This window comes from Zootermopsis nevadensis, unplaced genomic scaffold, assembly GCF_977971745.1.
Source record: "Zootermopsis nevadensis isolate Lab colony 2312 unplaced genomic scaffold, Znev_1.0 Znev_ptg000022l, whole genome shotgun sequence".
Taxonomy (NCBI): Eukaryota; Metazoa; Arthropoda; class Insecta; order Blattodea; family Termopsidae; genus Zootermopsis; species Zootermopsis nevadensis.
Window position 1 is genome coordinate 23,550,875 of NW_028259154.1, and position 14,787 is coordinate 23,565,661.

General features: G+C 41.7%; 1 protein-coding gene across 17 annotated transcripts in view; it reads right to left on the reverse strand.

The window, feature by feature from the left end:
• rg (A kinase anchor protein rugose) overlaps window positions 1-14,787 on the reverse strand; it is a 400,245-nt gene that overhangs the window by 310,611 nt on the left and 74,847 nt on the right. Inside the window, exon 1 of one of the 17 annotated variants that reach the window (XM_087353735.1) lies at window positions 7,212-7,503. The exons of the other annotated variants lie outside the window; for them this stretch is intronic. Within the exon in view, the coding sequence (XP_087209861.1) occupies window positions 7,212-7,226 (15 nt within the window). The 5' untranslated portion in view covers window positions 7,227-7,503. Of the gene's footprint in view, window positions 1-7,211; window positions 7,504-14,787 lie in introns of those variants that run through there. 17 annotated transcript variants of the gene reach the window in all.

Genomic DNA, 14,787 nt, shown 5'->3' on the forward strand with positions numbered 1-14,787 from the left:
GGCCGCCATGGATGGCAGGTACGACGTTAGATGAAGGCATAAGATAAACAGTGTTTGCTCAGGACACTAAACAACTCCTCCCAATTCCGAACTAATATGTGACGAGTGCCTTTAAGTCATTCATCTCGTTTTCAGTTATACGAACACAATGAGTTATATGTAAAAGCAAAGGTGTCGCTTGGCCCTAGTAATACGCTCCATGAATGTGTATAGGGGTAGACGAGGCAAGACTCAAGGCTCCAGATGGACTCCACACCAAAATGCTTGGTGCCTCGAAGTAGGGTTAGGTTATGTGAGCTTTAAGTCGAGCTGTATGAATTGCGCAGTTAGGCATACCATAAATCCAGCAATCAAATTCCAAATTAGAATCACAGCTATCGGTGACACAAAACAAATAAGCACGGCATTTGAAAACAGATCAATTATAGGTAGGTACATCATTTGCCAACCACTCAAATCCTTTCAGTATCGTACCTCCATTTCCCCTCCCTCTGAAGGCTTAAATGTAAACTCACTCGTGTTAACTAGGTTTCTATGGCCTGAAGTGCTACTGACGTGTAAATTGAATGTCCGAATCTCTGGCCACTAGTGATTAACCAAACTGACAAACCCTCCTATCATATCAGTGCATCAATCGAATTACACGAATAATTACTGCTCATCAAGAAGTGATTTACACTTGTGTTTCCTTCTGTCCTAAACAGCAACCATCAGAACCATCACAACCATCTTGACTACAAGGTTCATAGACCACAGCGTCGCTTCCATTCTTTGCGAAATCATTTCAAAGTTACAATCGAAACAGCTCGGTCGGCAAAGTGACTCGCCAGGGTTTATATGTACACAAGGCCTACTCTGAAACTAACACGGTCTCATATTCTATCGAATATCCCTCTCAGCATTCTAACAGCACACGTCAGTTCGTTCATACTTCGTTTTCCTTTGTTAGATTATTTACTGAAGTATGAACTTGGGGCAATATTTCACAATACGTTCACACAGAAAAGCAAGCTTTTCTTCGACAGACTTCTGTGGAACCTGAAGCTACACGGTATCCCCACCCCTGGGTGGGCGTGGGTTCTGCTTCCGATGGTCTCAATTTCAACAAGTGATACTGAAAGAATTTGGCAGGCATGGTAGGGCATCCTGCAATTCCAAAGAAAAGTTGAATGCCTGCATTCTGAGGGACTTTCCTTAAAATACGTTCTTCACCTGACACCCATGCAGATAGCTTCAATGACAATGTCCTTTCCACCCTTTCTACAATCCTTCTTCCCGTGTAACTTTGACACCCGACATTCAACAGCATAATAAGTGACAGCCCGAATACTTCACCACATCCTTCCTGCAATGCGACGAAAGATGACACGCTGTTAGGTCAGTAAACATGAATGATTTTTAAAGTCGACTGGGCGATGACGGTGATTACCTGAAATAAACTTTGAAAACCGTAAAAGAAATCTCTATAGACGTTAATTTACCAGGTATTTGGCCAACAAAGTGTATTTTATGGACGGATCTTGGTTCTCAAAATAAAGTGGGATTGTTTCCCTAAACATCGTTTACCTACAAACTGGTCCTCGCAACACAGGTATTTAGGGATTTAACAGAGATACGAACTTAATGTAACATATGTATATGTTAAAATATGTGACAGATTCCAGTATCCAAAAGCCGCCTTTTTAATTAAATTATGACGGTGGACAATATCCAATAAGTCTGTTACTCCATATCTTCTGAAAAACATCCAATAGTACGTTCCGCTAAAGCAGCACGACCTATACAGACACGCACAGTTAATATGCAACAGGTATATACATATATCTACTGTACCTAACTAAATGCAGCTGAGTACCTCATTTATTTCAAGTTTATTTAACGGCGCTTTCAGTAGCTCAGACCACACAACGTCCAATGACGGATGATCGATGAATAATAAATAAGATTGAACCGATCGTGGTCTGATTTAATGTACTATCCCAGCATTTACAGAACAACGTGAGGAAATCCACGAAATGTCTGTCACGATAGCAGGCCTCCGGGGCCGATATTTGAACCAGAGACCTCCCGAATACGAATTAGGAGCGATAACCAATCGATCTCGACTATCTGTGGCGCATTCTTTCTTGAGAAGATAGTAGTAGCTCAGCTAGACAACAAATTCCCAAAGTTTTATGGAACCCGAATTTTCATTTCTGTGAACACACACGCCAAGATCCTTATTAATATTTTCTGCCATCTAAGCCTTGGCTACCTACAGGTTTTCCGACTAAAATTTTGGTACGCATTTCTCGTCTCTTCCACGTGTGCTTCATGCCTCAAGCATCTCATTACCCTTGCCTCGACCACAGTAGTATAATTAGGCAAAAAGTAGATTTTATGAAGCGCTCCATTATGTAATTTCCTCCATTCCCCTCATAATCCCTCTCTTTTATATTCAGATACACTGTTAACTTAATAATACGTGCAATATTATGTGAATAAATTAAACTACAATAAACAAGGCAAAATTATTATATTTTCAATTGCAAAAAAGAAACTACGCATCTTAAGAACCGAACGTCTGGGCGAGCATTAGCACTCTGGCTTTGTATTCGGGACGTCCCGACATCAAATCATGACCCGGAGACAGACTATCCTGTACGAAATTTTCATATTTTTCCTCGGCACCACCCAGCAACTTCTGCAATAATTATTTAAATTACGCCAAGACTGCCTCAGTCCACATCCTCTCCAACTCATCATTTACCAACCATCCCATCATTCTAATTTATATAATCTGAGTTACTGGCAGCGTCGATAAGTAAACCATAAATAAATACATACAGGGTATAAGCCCGCTAGTCTAATTCTAACAATCCATTCATCACTGTCATTTATGTCTGGTTTCAACATTCGTTAGCTGTCTCTCCAACTTACACTGCGATTACAAATGTCATTACTACCGCGCGCGTATCTTCCTATGATGCTGGCGCCCTCATTCTACATCGCTGTATTAACTGGTTAAGAAAAAATATATACGATATTTGATAATATTTCTCTAGCGAATATCCGCTGCTCGTTATATTTTTTTGAACAAATTCAGTGATCAGTGTTGCCACAACAGACGCAGAATAAGGAATACTAGCATCACAATACATCAGATAAAAATTCGAACACGGAAAAGACAGATATGATTACGTACAACATTCATTTCAGACACACGTTAAAGCCAGTACTGTAGTCGGGGCGAATCTGTGCGTTTTTCGCCAGAGTGCAGATGCAAGGAAAACAAGCAAACCAAATACATCATCGACACAGGAAATGAGATTGTGGGCTACAAAGTACTGCCGCTGGGACAAAATGTTAAAAAGTATGGACAGTATACGCATTTTTATCCGCTCATCCCCTCGTCATTTATTTCTAACGGATCTCGATCGCACATATTGGCCCCAACTGCAGTAACTGAAGCAGACCCAGACGTTATAGTGATGAGGAAGTACACCAGATAAAGGCGAACAAGATTACATGATAATAACAAACTATGCCAAACCATTAGTTGACTACAACAAGATGATGAGCCGAAATGTTGTGACTTAACGTACGTGGTGTGCTGAGTTTTAGTAATGTTTCGGGTTTTTGTAATGTTTCATGTCAACTTATCACGAAACACGTTGAATTTTTAAACCGCCACGGACAGTTCTAACTCAATTGTGCCCAGATACAGAAAACACAGTCCTCGTCCTGGACTGCAAAGCACATAATTTTTTTTAATAACGCCACTAAAACAATCAACCGTTTTCACGAGCTACTGGGCTATTTTCAAACAATGAATTCAGCAAAGTAAAACTCACACGGAAGCAGAATGGTGGCTATGAAGTGACCAAAGGTTTTTTATTTAATTTTATGCGCCTTTATATTCACAGACATTCTATTCTTCGTCTCGTTGTTTATGTGCCGGCCATTTCTCTACTGTCAGTGCTCCACGCCCCTAGCTGCAATCTTTGTATCCAGGCAACATGCACCCCCGTTCCACTTCTCACTCGTAAACATCTCGCCCTCCCTCGACCTACAACGGATGGCAGCAGCTGGAAGAAATGGCCGGATAGATTCCGGGCGAGCCTCCACATACAAGACTCGTATTGAAATGCCCCAGATCACTCGGTCCCGTCATCCACTCACATCGCCTTGCCATCTTCGTCCTCTCTTTACATTCACACGTCGGAATTCCGTGATAATGGGATCCGCTACAACACGCACGCGCGTCGAACACAAAAATCTGAACGAACGAATCGGGACGATGCCCAGCGCTCCTACTTCGTATTCAGGAAGCATGGATACGATTCTAAACCCGAGGCTTGCTTTAAGACACATGCCAATATTATCCCCCAGCCCCCCACCTACACCGAGGTCTTCCGAGTTGTATTTTCTCGTCAAGTTTTGAAACTTAACATTTCGTCGTAATTTATCATCTCCACCCGCATCCTTGCTTTCATCGCGCTAATAACGTTTGGCAAAGAGTCCAATTTTGGTCCAAAGTAAACTCCTCATTATGCAATTTTCTCCATCCCCCAGTTTCTTACGCTCTCTTAGATCGACGCATTCTCCTCGCCACTTTGTTCTCAAACTCCATCAATCTATGTTCTTCCCCATATGTGTCACAGATATTACTTAATTTATTCATGAGTCGCTGTCCTTGTCAGCGAACTTAACGCTCTCCTGCTGGCAGCGCCACACACACACACACACTTCGCCGATCCATCGCAGCAATTAAGGCCGTTGTGACATGACGCTCCCGTTGCCCGGTGCGAACTGGTCGTGTGCTAAACGGTCCTAGCCGCAACAGGACATTTCACTCAGCCCGGCTTCCGCCAATGTACGCGACGGCAAAAAAAATGTACACTAATTATTCGAATTTACCAAAAGTACGCGTTTCTGGCTCCAAGTCAAAAGAGGGGTAGACAGAGTAGATGGTATTCCCGCTCTACAAAAAAACATTCTGTATAATCCTCTATAACACAAAACAGTGATCTCCATTTCTGTCTGGCTTCCTGTCATCTATAACAGTACTTCGTTGACTTATGTTCGTTCATCTTTCGCTATTTCGCGATATAATTAGTTTCGTGGGTCGAGCTAAGAGGCATTAGATTCCTAAACGCAAGAGGACAATGAATATGTTGCAAAATAAACCAAATTACGATAACACAGACGGAGTAAACCTAACAGGTAAACGTCCTTCTGTTTTTATTTTTCAAAGCTCGGAAATGGAACAGCTCTGGCACACACAAAAAAACCAAATAAAAAAACAACAACACTGAATTATTCAGAGAATACGTAATGATGTTTCAAATGTAACGGTGCGTTACCTAAAGCGCTGCTTCCAGAAATTCCTGTTCCAGTAAAATGAGTCAATGGCCTATAAAAAGCTGACATCCGAAACTAAATGGACTGGTACTCCAGAGTTCGAGGCAGATTTTTTTAATTAGCGAACACGATCCAAAACGCTGCCAAATGTAACCAGAATCAAGTTCTGATTGCTACAACTGAAGTTCAGACTCATCGATCTACCCGTCAATCACTGAGTTCAGCTACACCTAACAACACAGTTCGCTTCCCGATTTCAAATAAGCACAAATGAGACACATACAAAAAAAGAGTCGTTCATCTGAATGCGGAACTTAACCCTGGGCTTAAGATACTTGAAAAACGCACCCAGCAAGTGCTACCGGCTGTTCCATTCAAAGCTCGACACCAACCACTGCACATGAACACCTTCACGCAAAAACTAATGACAATGTTGAATTCTTGCAACCACGTCCCGATGTTGCAGGCCGTCCTGGAAATATACCACAATTTTGCTGTGACAGATGTCTTGTGCCTCGCCCAATCACGACAATGATATTTTAACCTCGTTATAGGCCTTCTTCCTGTTGTTTTGTTTGGGTGCGAAACATGGTCTCTCACTCAGAGGGAGGAACACAGATTGCAGGTGTTTGAGAACAGGGTGTTGAGGAGGATATTTGGGCCTAGGAGAGAAGACGATGGGGCGTGGAGAAAACTGCATAATGATGAGCTTAAAATTCTGTACTCCTCCCCCAATATTGTCAGGGTGATTAAGTCGAGAAGAATGAGATAGGCGGGACATGCAGCGCGCATGGATGGGACAAGAGGTGTGCACCGGGTACTGATTGGGAAACCTGAAGGGAAGAGACTTCTGGGGAGACCTAGACGTAGATGGGAGGATAATCTCAGACGGGATCTATGGGAGATAGGAGTTGAAGGAGACTGGATTTTGTTGGCCCAGGACAGGGTCCGGTGGAGGGCTTTGGTTAATTCGGTGATGAACCTTAGGGTTCGGTAAGCCATCTAGCTAGTTAGTTATAGGCCTTCTTCAACTTCTTCAACCATAGATCCTAAAGCTATTTTACTACGATGTTTCAGCTTCACATGTGCTACGTAGCTTGTTCTCCGGTGCTCAATAAGGTCTTAAGTTAAACGTAATTTGTATTAGTCCTTCTTACCGAGCACCAATGAATAATTAGCTGTCAAGTTCGTGCAATAGAATAGTAAAAGAAGCTCACGATGATTAAAACGAAAAAGATGATTAAAATTAAAAAGCGAAGAAAAAAGAAGTTACCAAGAAAGAAGTTCACAGAAATGCCATTATTTGCTGCAGTTTCGTTATACACAATAGCATTAAACCTCCGCCGAATATGGCGCCCAGACTAATCGAATAATTTTTTTTTTCGGTCGCAAGGCGCATCCATTTACCGACAAGTGCTCCGTTTAACTCGAACGGGATTCTGGCCTGCAAATTACTGGTTTATGAAAGAATAATTTCATAATTCCACCGAAAGTCACTTTCAGGCTTTCAGCAGATTCTGTTTAATGGGCTTAACAGGAACGAGACGCCAGCACTTCACACAACGGCGCGCGTTGCTTCTTGTACATCGAAACTGCCAAAGGCGTCAGTTAAACAGCACGTGGAATTATACGCTCATCGATGAGGGCTGTTAAGAAAAACAGGGACTGAAAACACTTACCACCTTATCACTGAAGCGTTGTATCATAAGACTCCTAAGTACCAAACTAAGCAAGTTTCAAATTCACTTGTATTACCTATACAGGTACATATTCCATAAATTAAGTTACATTATTTCATACCTTAACGCAATCAAATCAGAATATTTCGCGGGATCGTTATAAAAAATTAATGAACCAAACTTACGTACTTTCAAAATATTCATCCTGCTCTTCACAATATTTCAAAAACTTCCATTCAACAGTGAAAATGCTTTCTTACCACGAACGTCTGAATCCAAGGAATGGCAGCACTGTTGAACATAACAAGGCACGAAATACGCCTGCAGCTACCTGAGTCGCTTCAATGAGATATCCAAAGCCGGTTTCAAACGCCGTGCCATGTGTTTGCAACACAGACATCAGCAGTATAATCAGTCAACACTCAAGTTACAATCGCCGTATCTTAATTACCGTGTTGTTTCTAATGACCTAAATAATAACGCCCTCAGAACCTCAAATTTCAAGACGGAATACGTAATAGACCGTTTAATTATACATCGTACATATTACAAATAAACTGCATTCGGCTGAACAAGCCTGATTGTGTAAAACACTTAAATTAATTCCTAATCATATCCTTAAGTCATACATATAAAGAACATAATGAACTTCGAATAACGCGTTTATTAAAGAATGTATAAGCACATTTGTGTCAGGCCTTGTTTCCCCTCTGGGCAAATTTAACGAGCATGGCTGCTTTCGCTCGGTATAACTGCATGTGAACCCATGGGACTTGGCATCAAAACAGTACTTGGTCCGTTTTTCCACGGGCGCTGTGAATTACAAGTTACTCTGTCGCAGAAGATCGATACTGCGAGTAGTAGGCTGCTCTGTGGCGTATAGATGTATGACCCACATTCCACAGTCGCTGGACCACCGATACGTCCAACCTTCACATGCTAGGCACTACGCGGTGAGACTTCACTCATGTAAACTTACGTAAGGCACTCAGTTCCCTTAGAGCGCGTCTCGTCCTCCTACATAAGCTGCCGGTACGTAAAATGTGGTTACACTAAATGATGACTTTGATGATTATGAATTTATGCTCTCCTATTCCCACATTTTCTAACACGCTCAGTTTCTCCAAACATCTGTTTCTGCCCTTTGTTCTCAAACAGCAATCAAAAATTATGCTTCTGGACGATAATTTAATCCTTTAACATTAAAACAGGACAAAGGAAGACAGAATATTCTGCACTGAATTACACTACAAAACATTTATTATAAAATAAACGTTACTACACATAATTAGTCGCACAAAATCAGTATAGGAGTAGTATTAGCTTCATTTTCACAAATACGTCTATTGTGCATCACTACTTTGCGACATTTCAAGACATCCATCAGCCTCGTATTGAAAGTGCAATTAGTTTTCTAACAGTAAGACCCAAATAACCTCACAAGGCGACGTGCCTACAAACCAACAAACAAACAATAATCTGAATGTACAATAACTGTGCATAAAGGCCAAAAGAATATGTAAAACAGCGAGAAATACATTTGTAAAAATATGCGTACTCTGCTGGAGTACACTATTAACATTATCGTCGTAGACAAAGGAGAGTACACGAGGTTTTTATCTTGTCGATAACAAAATGACGAACCGTCAACCTGTTACTGATTAGCAAGCAGACCATAGCTGAAGCAATTCGACCTTCGCTAAATAACACGTCCATAAAACAAGTCCACGGTTCGCCAGAATAAAAGTGAGACTGAAAACAAGTCAACAATCCTTCAGCGGCTCTGAAAATATTTATAAATTTCAAAAACAGGGATATTTTTCATCTCGCCTACGTTTCAAGATCTCGTTCTCGCTTTGCAGACTTGTTGGTTATGTCGTAAGAAACTATGGTCAAAAGCAATTTGTATTGCTCACAAATCAGGACAGTTGAGAGTTTCTGAAAATAAAACTTAGTACCTGACAATGCGACTGCAGTCCGGCCAGAACATCTTTCTCACAATCTCATTCATTATTCTTAACAGCCAGTTTAAAACAACATGCCAACCATCACATGTCTTTAAAAATCGTTCTTTTAAAATAACGACACCTAGGACTCTTCGGCGGTCACTCATACAAATGCACACAGCATTCATCCAGCTAAGTAACACAAGTGAGGAAAGCAGTTAAGTAATATTTTCCATAAATGCGTGTACCCCGATCGATTCCTCGGAAACTAGAATCGTGGGGTCGAATTTAACTCGGCGTCGATTCATGCCCGCGCTTTGGTGCGTTACGCTCCCCTGGTTCAGGGCGAACCGTGTGTACGGTGCAACGCCCCAGGATACATCCAGCTTCGTGCTCGTCGCCGTGAAAACCTCAAGCCTCACATTCTGTAAAGCGACTGCTAGCCCGAAAATCAAATTTAATTTTTGAAACATCCACCATGCCCGTCAGATTTCGTCCTGAGTAACCGTTTCATGTTCTCCAACTAAAAATATGTCAGGATATTTAGAGAAATGTAACGACATTAATGAAAGGACTCCAGGAAATAATTTCGGTAATGGTTTTAATGAGGCAGGCGCTGGATTTTGCGTATAATGTCAGAGGTCGAGGACTTTGCGGTTTCTATGTTCACTAAAGTCTCTCTTTCTCTCTATCTCTCTATCTCGCGCACACACACAAAGAAAACCCAGTTATAAGACCCTGACATGCTACAAGACATTTCAGAGAAACGAGAAATGAAACGCCAAGTCGAAGTAGATACTTATAATTAAATCGAATAACTTCACATGGCGCGTAAATAAGGAGACAAGACCTTAAGAAACCATAGTTTTTACAAATGGATCATTACTTAGCTCTCAGAACGTCACGATGCTCGACCAAACTAACTCCACGTGGTATAATGTAGACTCACCTGAAACAAAAGAGAAATTATCCTGTCATTTAAATTCAACAGCCCCTAACACAACACATTATAAAATTGTCTAACAACACACATGCACTAACTCTTACTTCCTTTTTTCGTCTACATTATAAATAAATATGGCGGTGGGTGAGAGACTGTCGGTCGGGAGACAGCTCTGTAAGGATAAAATACGGTATCGCAAGATTGCTTTCCATTGCCACCAATTCGTAGCAATGTTCAACAAAATATGGATTAGATAATTATTCGTTCTTGCAATTTAAGATCACCGCTCATTGATAGCCACTGTCCTCTTCAGTTTAAAATAATTAAACCTCTTCGTGAATAGACCTATACACATTGTAAAAGCTAGATATAACAGAATTACCCGCATAATTATACAGAAACTGACAACGAACATGGTTTTTTGAGACAATTCACTGCCCGAAGCGGATTGGATACTAACAGGAAAAAGTAACAAAGAAAGATCAAGAGTCTAAGGGACAGAAGAAACCCAGATGGAAAGGCAGAGAGCGGACTGGGAACAGGAAGACGTCTTTGAAGTTAGGAAGCCGGCACACATGCATGTAGTACGATAAACGTAGATGGGACAGTTGGTTCCTTGGCCTACCATTAAAAAACAAAAAGACATCACTAAAACGATAGCTAGAAGCAACTGCCCTAAACAGAAGATAACGCTATGAGAAAAATCAGCAGCAGGAATGAAGAAGATGGAACAGCGCCGAGTGGAAACCCTGGATGTTGCAAAACCAAACCAACCACGGGCATGTCTTTGGATCATAGACCACAGGCTGATCGCTGTAACACAGGATTGATGCCTAATCCAGTACACACACTAAAACCAAGGGCAGAGCTTCCATGTTAACCGGCTAACAACGCCTGGCTGAATGGAGCTGACTAACGATGCATTTTATCTGATGTGTTCTACTGTGTTCAAGTGTACTGAGTACCCCACTAAATCACGAAAACAAAACTAAATAACTGAAGACCACACACTCTATAAATAAACGAACCAAGACGTGATTTGAATATTCCGACCTCGCCAACAGCCAGGGTTACGTTACTGGAATAGCGAGAAAACTGAGGTTGGCAAGATCAAGGCCTTGAGGGAAACTGTAGTTCCATTACAGCCTTCATCCCAGCAAATGTGGATAACTTGGTACAATAGAACCAATTCTGTCCATGTATTATACCTAAACTAATACCAATTATATGTAACACGTAACACCGCAGTTGGCAAAACTGTATAAAACCGCGGATGGTGTAGAAACATTGCATGTCTTTCACCTAGCGTAGCTTAAATATCGTAGTACAAAACACAGAGTCACTGACAATCTTCTGGCACAAAATAACGTTGGAAAATATTACGCCGTCCGTTCATTAAAACATCCCATATTAACACAGCGTGTATATGTGATACACGAGTATTTCAAAATAAAATTTACACAAGGATCAGATGACAAAAAAATTCCACTCACACAATCACCGCATGTACATTCTCTCCTTCCTTTGTCATCAAGAGGGGACTGTATAAAATTAATTTTTCTTGTTCAATTTCACATCACAATACGGGCTAACGTAAAGCCAAACACGAGCAAACAGCAGAATGACGAAGGCAAACAAAACGGTAATATCATTCTATACGTGGTCCCAAAAGCAGGGATAGAAACGCTTGTTGCAGAATGGAGTACACAAACTTTCCAAATGAGTTCTTTGTGATTTTGAATGCCTCGCACTGCATAGTCACATAGGCCTAAAGATTTCGGAACAAATATTTCACGTATCATCGCTAACAAACAATTTCTTCGATCTCTAAACTGTTCGTTGGCACATTTCGAAAAATATGTAAAAATGCGATAACAATGACCTCAAGTCATGCAACTGGTGCAAAGAATTTAAGACTTAATCACGAACATCACTTCTCGTTTCTATTACACGATTTTAGCAATCACCGGCAATCCAATAAAGGATTGCCAAACCTAAATCAATAGACTCGAGGGAGGTCAGCACTAGTAATCGACCTGAGAATGGGAAGACAAACTGCGAGCGAGTTACTGGTTGGTAGTCGGCTACGGACAGGCTCGGAGCTACAGAAAGAGATACGTCAGTGCCCCAGAAAAGAGAGATGGACGGAGGCACCAAACAGCCAGCCGACACACACACACACACACCCACCAACACCGCTCCGAATACAAAAAAAATACGCTGGAATACGGAAGCACAAAAGCTCAACACATAACTGAGATCTCACAACTTCACTACATACCACAATACCAAGTTTAATCGAAATCTCTCTAAGAGCCATAATGAAAAATTCTTGACGGACATGCACACAGGACTTAAACCTTCGCCGAAGCTTTCGGTGCTTAGCATCTTGCGCTGTCTTCATGTTTTTCAAGGTACAAATGAGAACTCTAATGCTAGCCCACAGGCGCCATTCGCCATTTCAATTCTCTGCGCAGTTATGGGGAACTCCATTGTTCGGCTGGAAAGCTTTTGTGTTGTTTGAAATTTACGTACACCTGGGCACCCGTTTATCACAGCCTCGTTCGTATGGTTTCTATTGTCCTCACACGAACAGCCCTTTCATGTTCGATCATACAACTCCTGCTACAGGAAGTGAAGTTTCTTGCGAAAGAACTGTGGCAGAATTTGCCTCTGGCCCTTTCATCTCCCTTCGAACACTAACCCTAACACACGGACGACGAAGCGTGGTGATGAAAATAAAGAATATCAATAATAAAACTGGGACACAGGTCCATAAAATGACATTAAAACATTACAAAATTGCCACGCCAATCCCAAATCCTTTATGGAGGAAAAATTTCGGGCTGAGAAGGAAAACCAGTGTTCAAATTGAAGCATCAGAAACGAAGCTTTTAAGAAGTGTCACATTACAACAAAAAGAAAAGGAACTAAACATTTATCCCACAAACGATTGAATACAGGAAGGCCAAAAGTGGCGAACTCGCCTTAAAGAGCGAGGACAGCGACAGAGAAACGAGAGTTACTCTTCAGCACAAAGCAGGCAGATACAGAGACACCAATAAGAAGCAGGAAGGAACTGTAGGCAGTGGAGAGCAAATCTAGAGAATGACAAGCAAGAATTGCTAAAGTTCCGTCAGATTACAATCCACGAGGAAAAAGAGAGGTCTGGCCACATAAATGCAGTCCTATCAGACTTTCATGTCTTACTCCCTAAATGTAATAAATAAGACAGCTACTGCACCTAAGCACCATGGAGGTGTAGAGGGGAGTGCAGATAAAACCTTGGCACCAGCAGGTCCTAAGCCGATAGCTTCGTGTTGCGGTCACTTAACTGCGGAGGAACACAAGATACGAAGATGGGAGGTCCGGATACGGTATCGGTTTGCTGGTAAAGAGACAAAGCCTGACTAGTGGCGGAATTGTCGTCAGATGATCCATTCCCAAAGCATGTCAGCTGGCAACGCGCCTGGTAAACTACTGGCTGCTATTGTTTCGTGGTGGACAGCGCTGAACGCTGACACGTGGGATCATAATATCGCGGCGACAGTTAGAAGTTCTCTTAGCCTATGCGTTCCCGAGACGACCAATTTCGAGAGCAGAGCAGTGGTTTGTATCCACCACGTTAGTGACTGAGGTCTCAGAAAACCAGGTGAGAACCTGGATTTGATTAAACCCACCACAACAGGCAGTAGAAAGTCAACAGGTTACACACTTAGTGAGCCTGGGAACCAATTGATCGTTCGACGTCCCCAGTATGTATCAAGGACCCCCGTCTGTTTCAACCACCAGCCTCAAACAGAACCTGTCTGGGTAGATACCACACTCCAGCACTTTCAAACAAAGGCAACTACTGAACACAGTAACTCCATCATCACTGACGTGTCCTGGACAGCTGCTCTCGCCTGCCCAATACTGTGTAAGTTACAGACAAAGGAAGAAGTTGGTGCGCATCGCAGTATGTTCAGACAAAATCCGACGTGGCTATAAGCGCCACACAAACTTCAGAGTTTATATAAACATTTGTTTCATTTACAATTTTGTCTGTACAAGACGGATGTTTCTATGTTCGGTTCTAAAAACGAGACGCCCGGCTGCAAAGTTGACAGATTCGGTAGGAAGAAAAGAACATGAAATGGGTTTGGCGTTCTTCATTGTACAATCCGAAAGGCTCAGAAACTGTTTACTAGATGCTTGTGGTATAACATCAGCTGCACTCTCTTGCGAAGAGATTTAAGTAGAATTTAATATTGGCCATTCCAACTCGCTTAAAAACAAAGCTAAAGTATTTTGGAACTCCTTTAGCCTATACATTCACTAAAGTACGACACAAACTCTACGGAAGGACAGACACGGGCATTGTTATGATTTCAGGACTTTACGGCGATGACTATGAAGATGACTGTCTTCTGGGATGTTGAGCAGTGTAGTCTCCCGGTAACTGACCTAAGTTCCAGAGGTAGTTTTAATGGTCGCCATTTCTTCGGTGAGGAATTAAGATAGTTAGTACTTATTTCGTATTATCCTTCACTATTATTTCCACACTTTTGGAATTAAAGGTCCTACTTCGAATAAATATTTTCTGTCCGTCTCTCATACCTGATTCAAACACAGACGAACAAAACAGGTACTGCTTTCCGAGTGAGTTCCTCAACCAAACCACTTCAACTTCCTTGATTTCACTGTCCTAACAATACTAGGTAACCTCCTTAAATAACGGAACCATTTCCAACTTACTTCACCATTTTTAAACCTAAGTACGTTTCTGAAGACTTTGTTGTTCCTCCTGCAGAGTAAATGACGACTATTCACTTATACTAAGTAACCAGAAAAGTGCTTTCATATTCCTACAGACAACATCTTATTCATGAGCGCT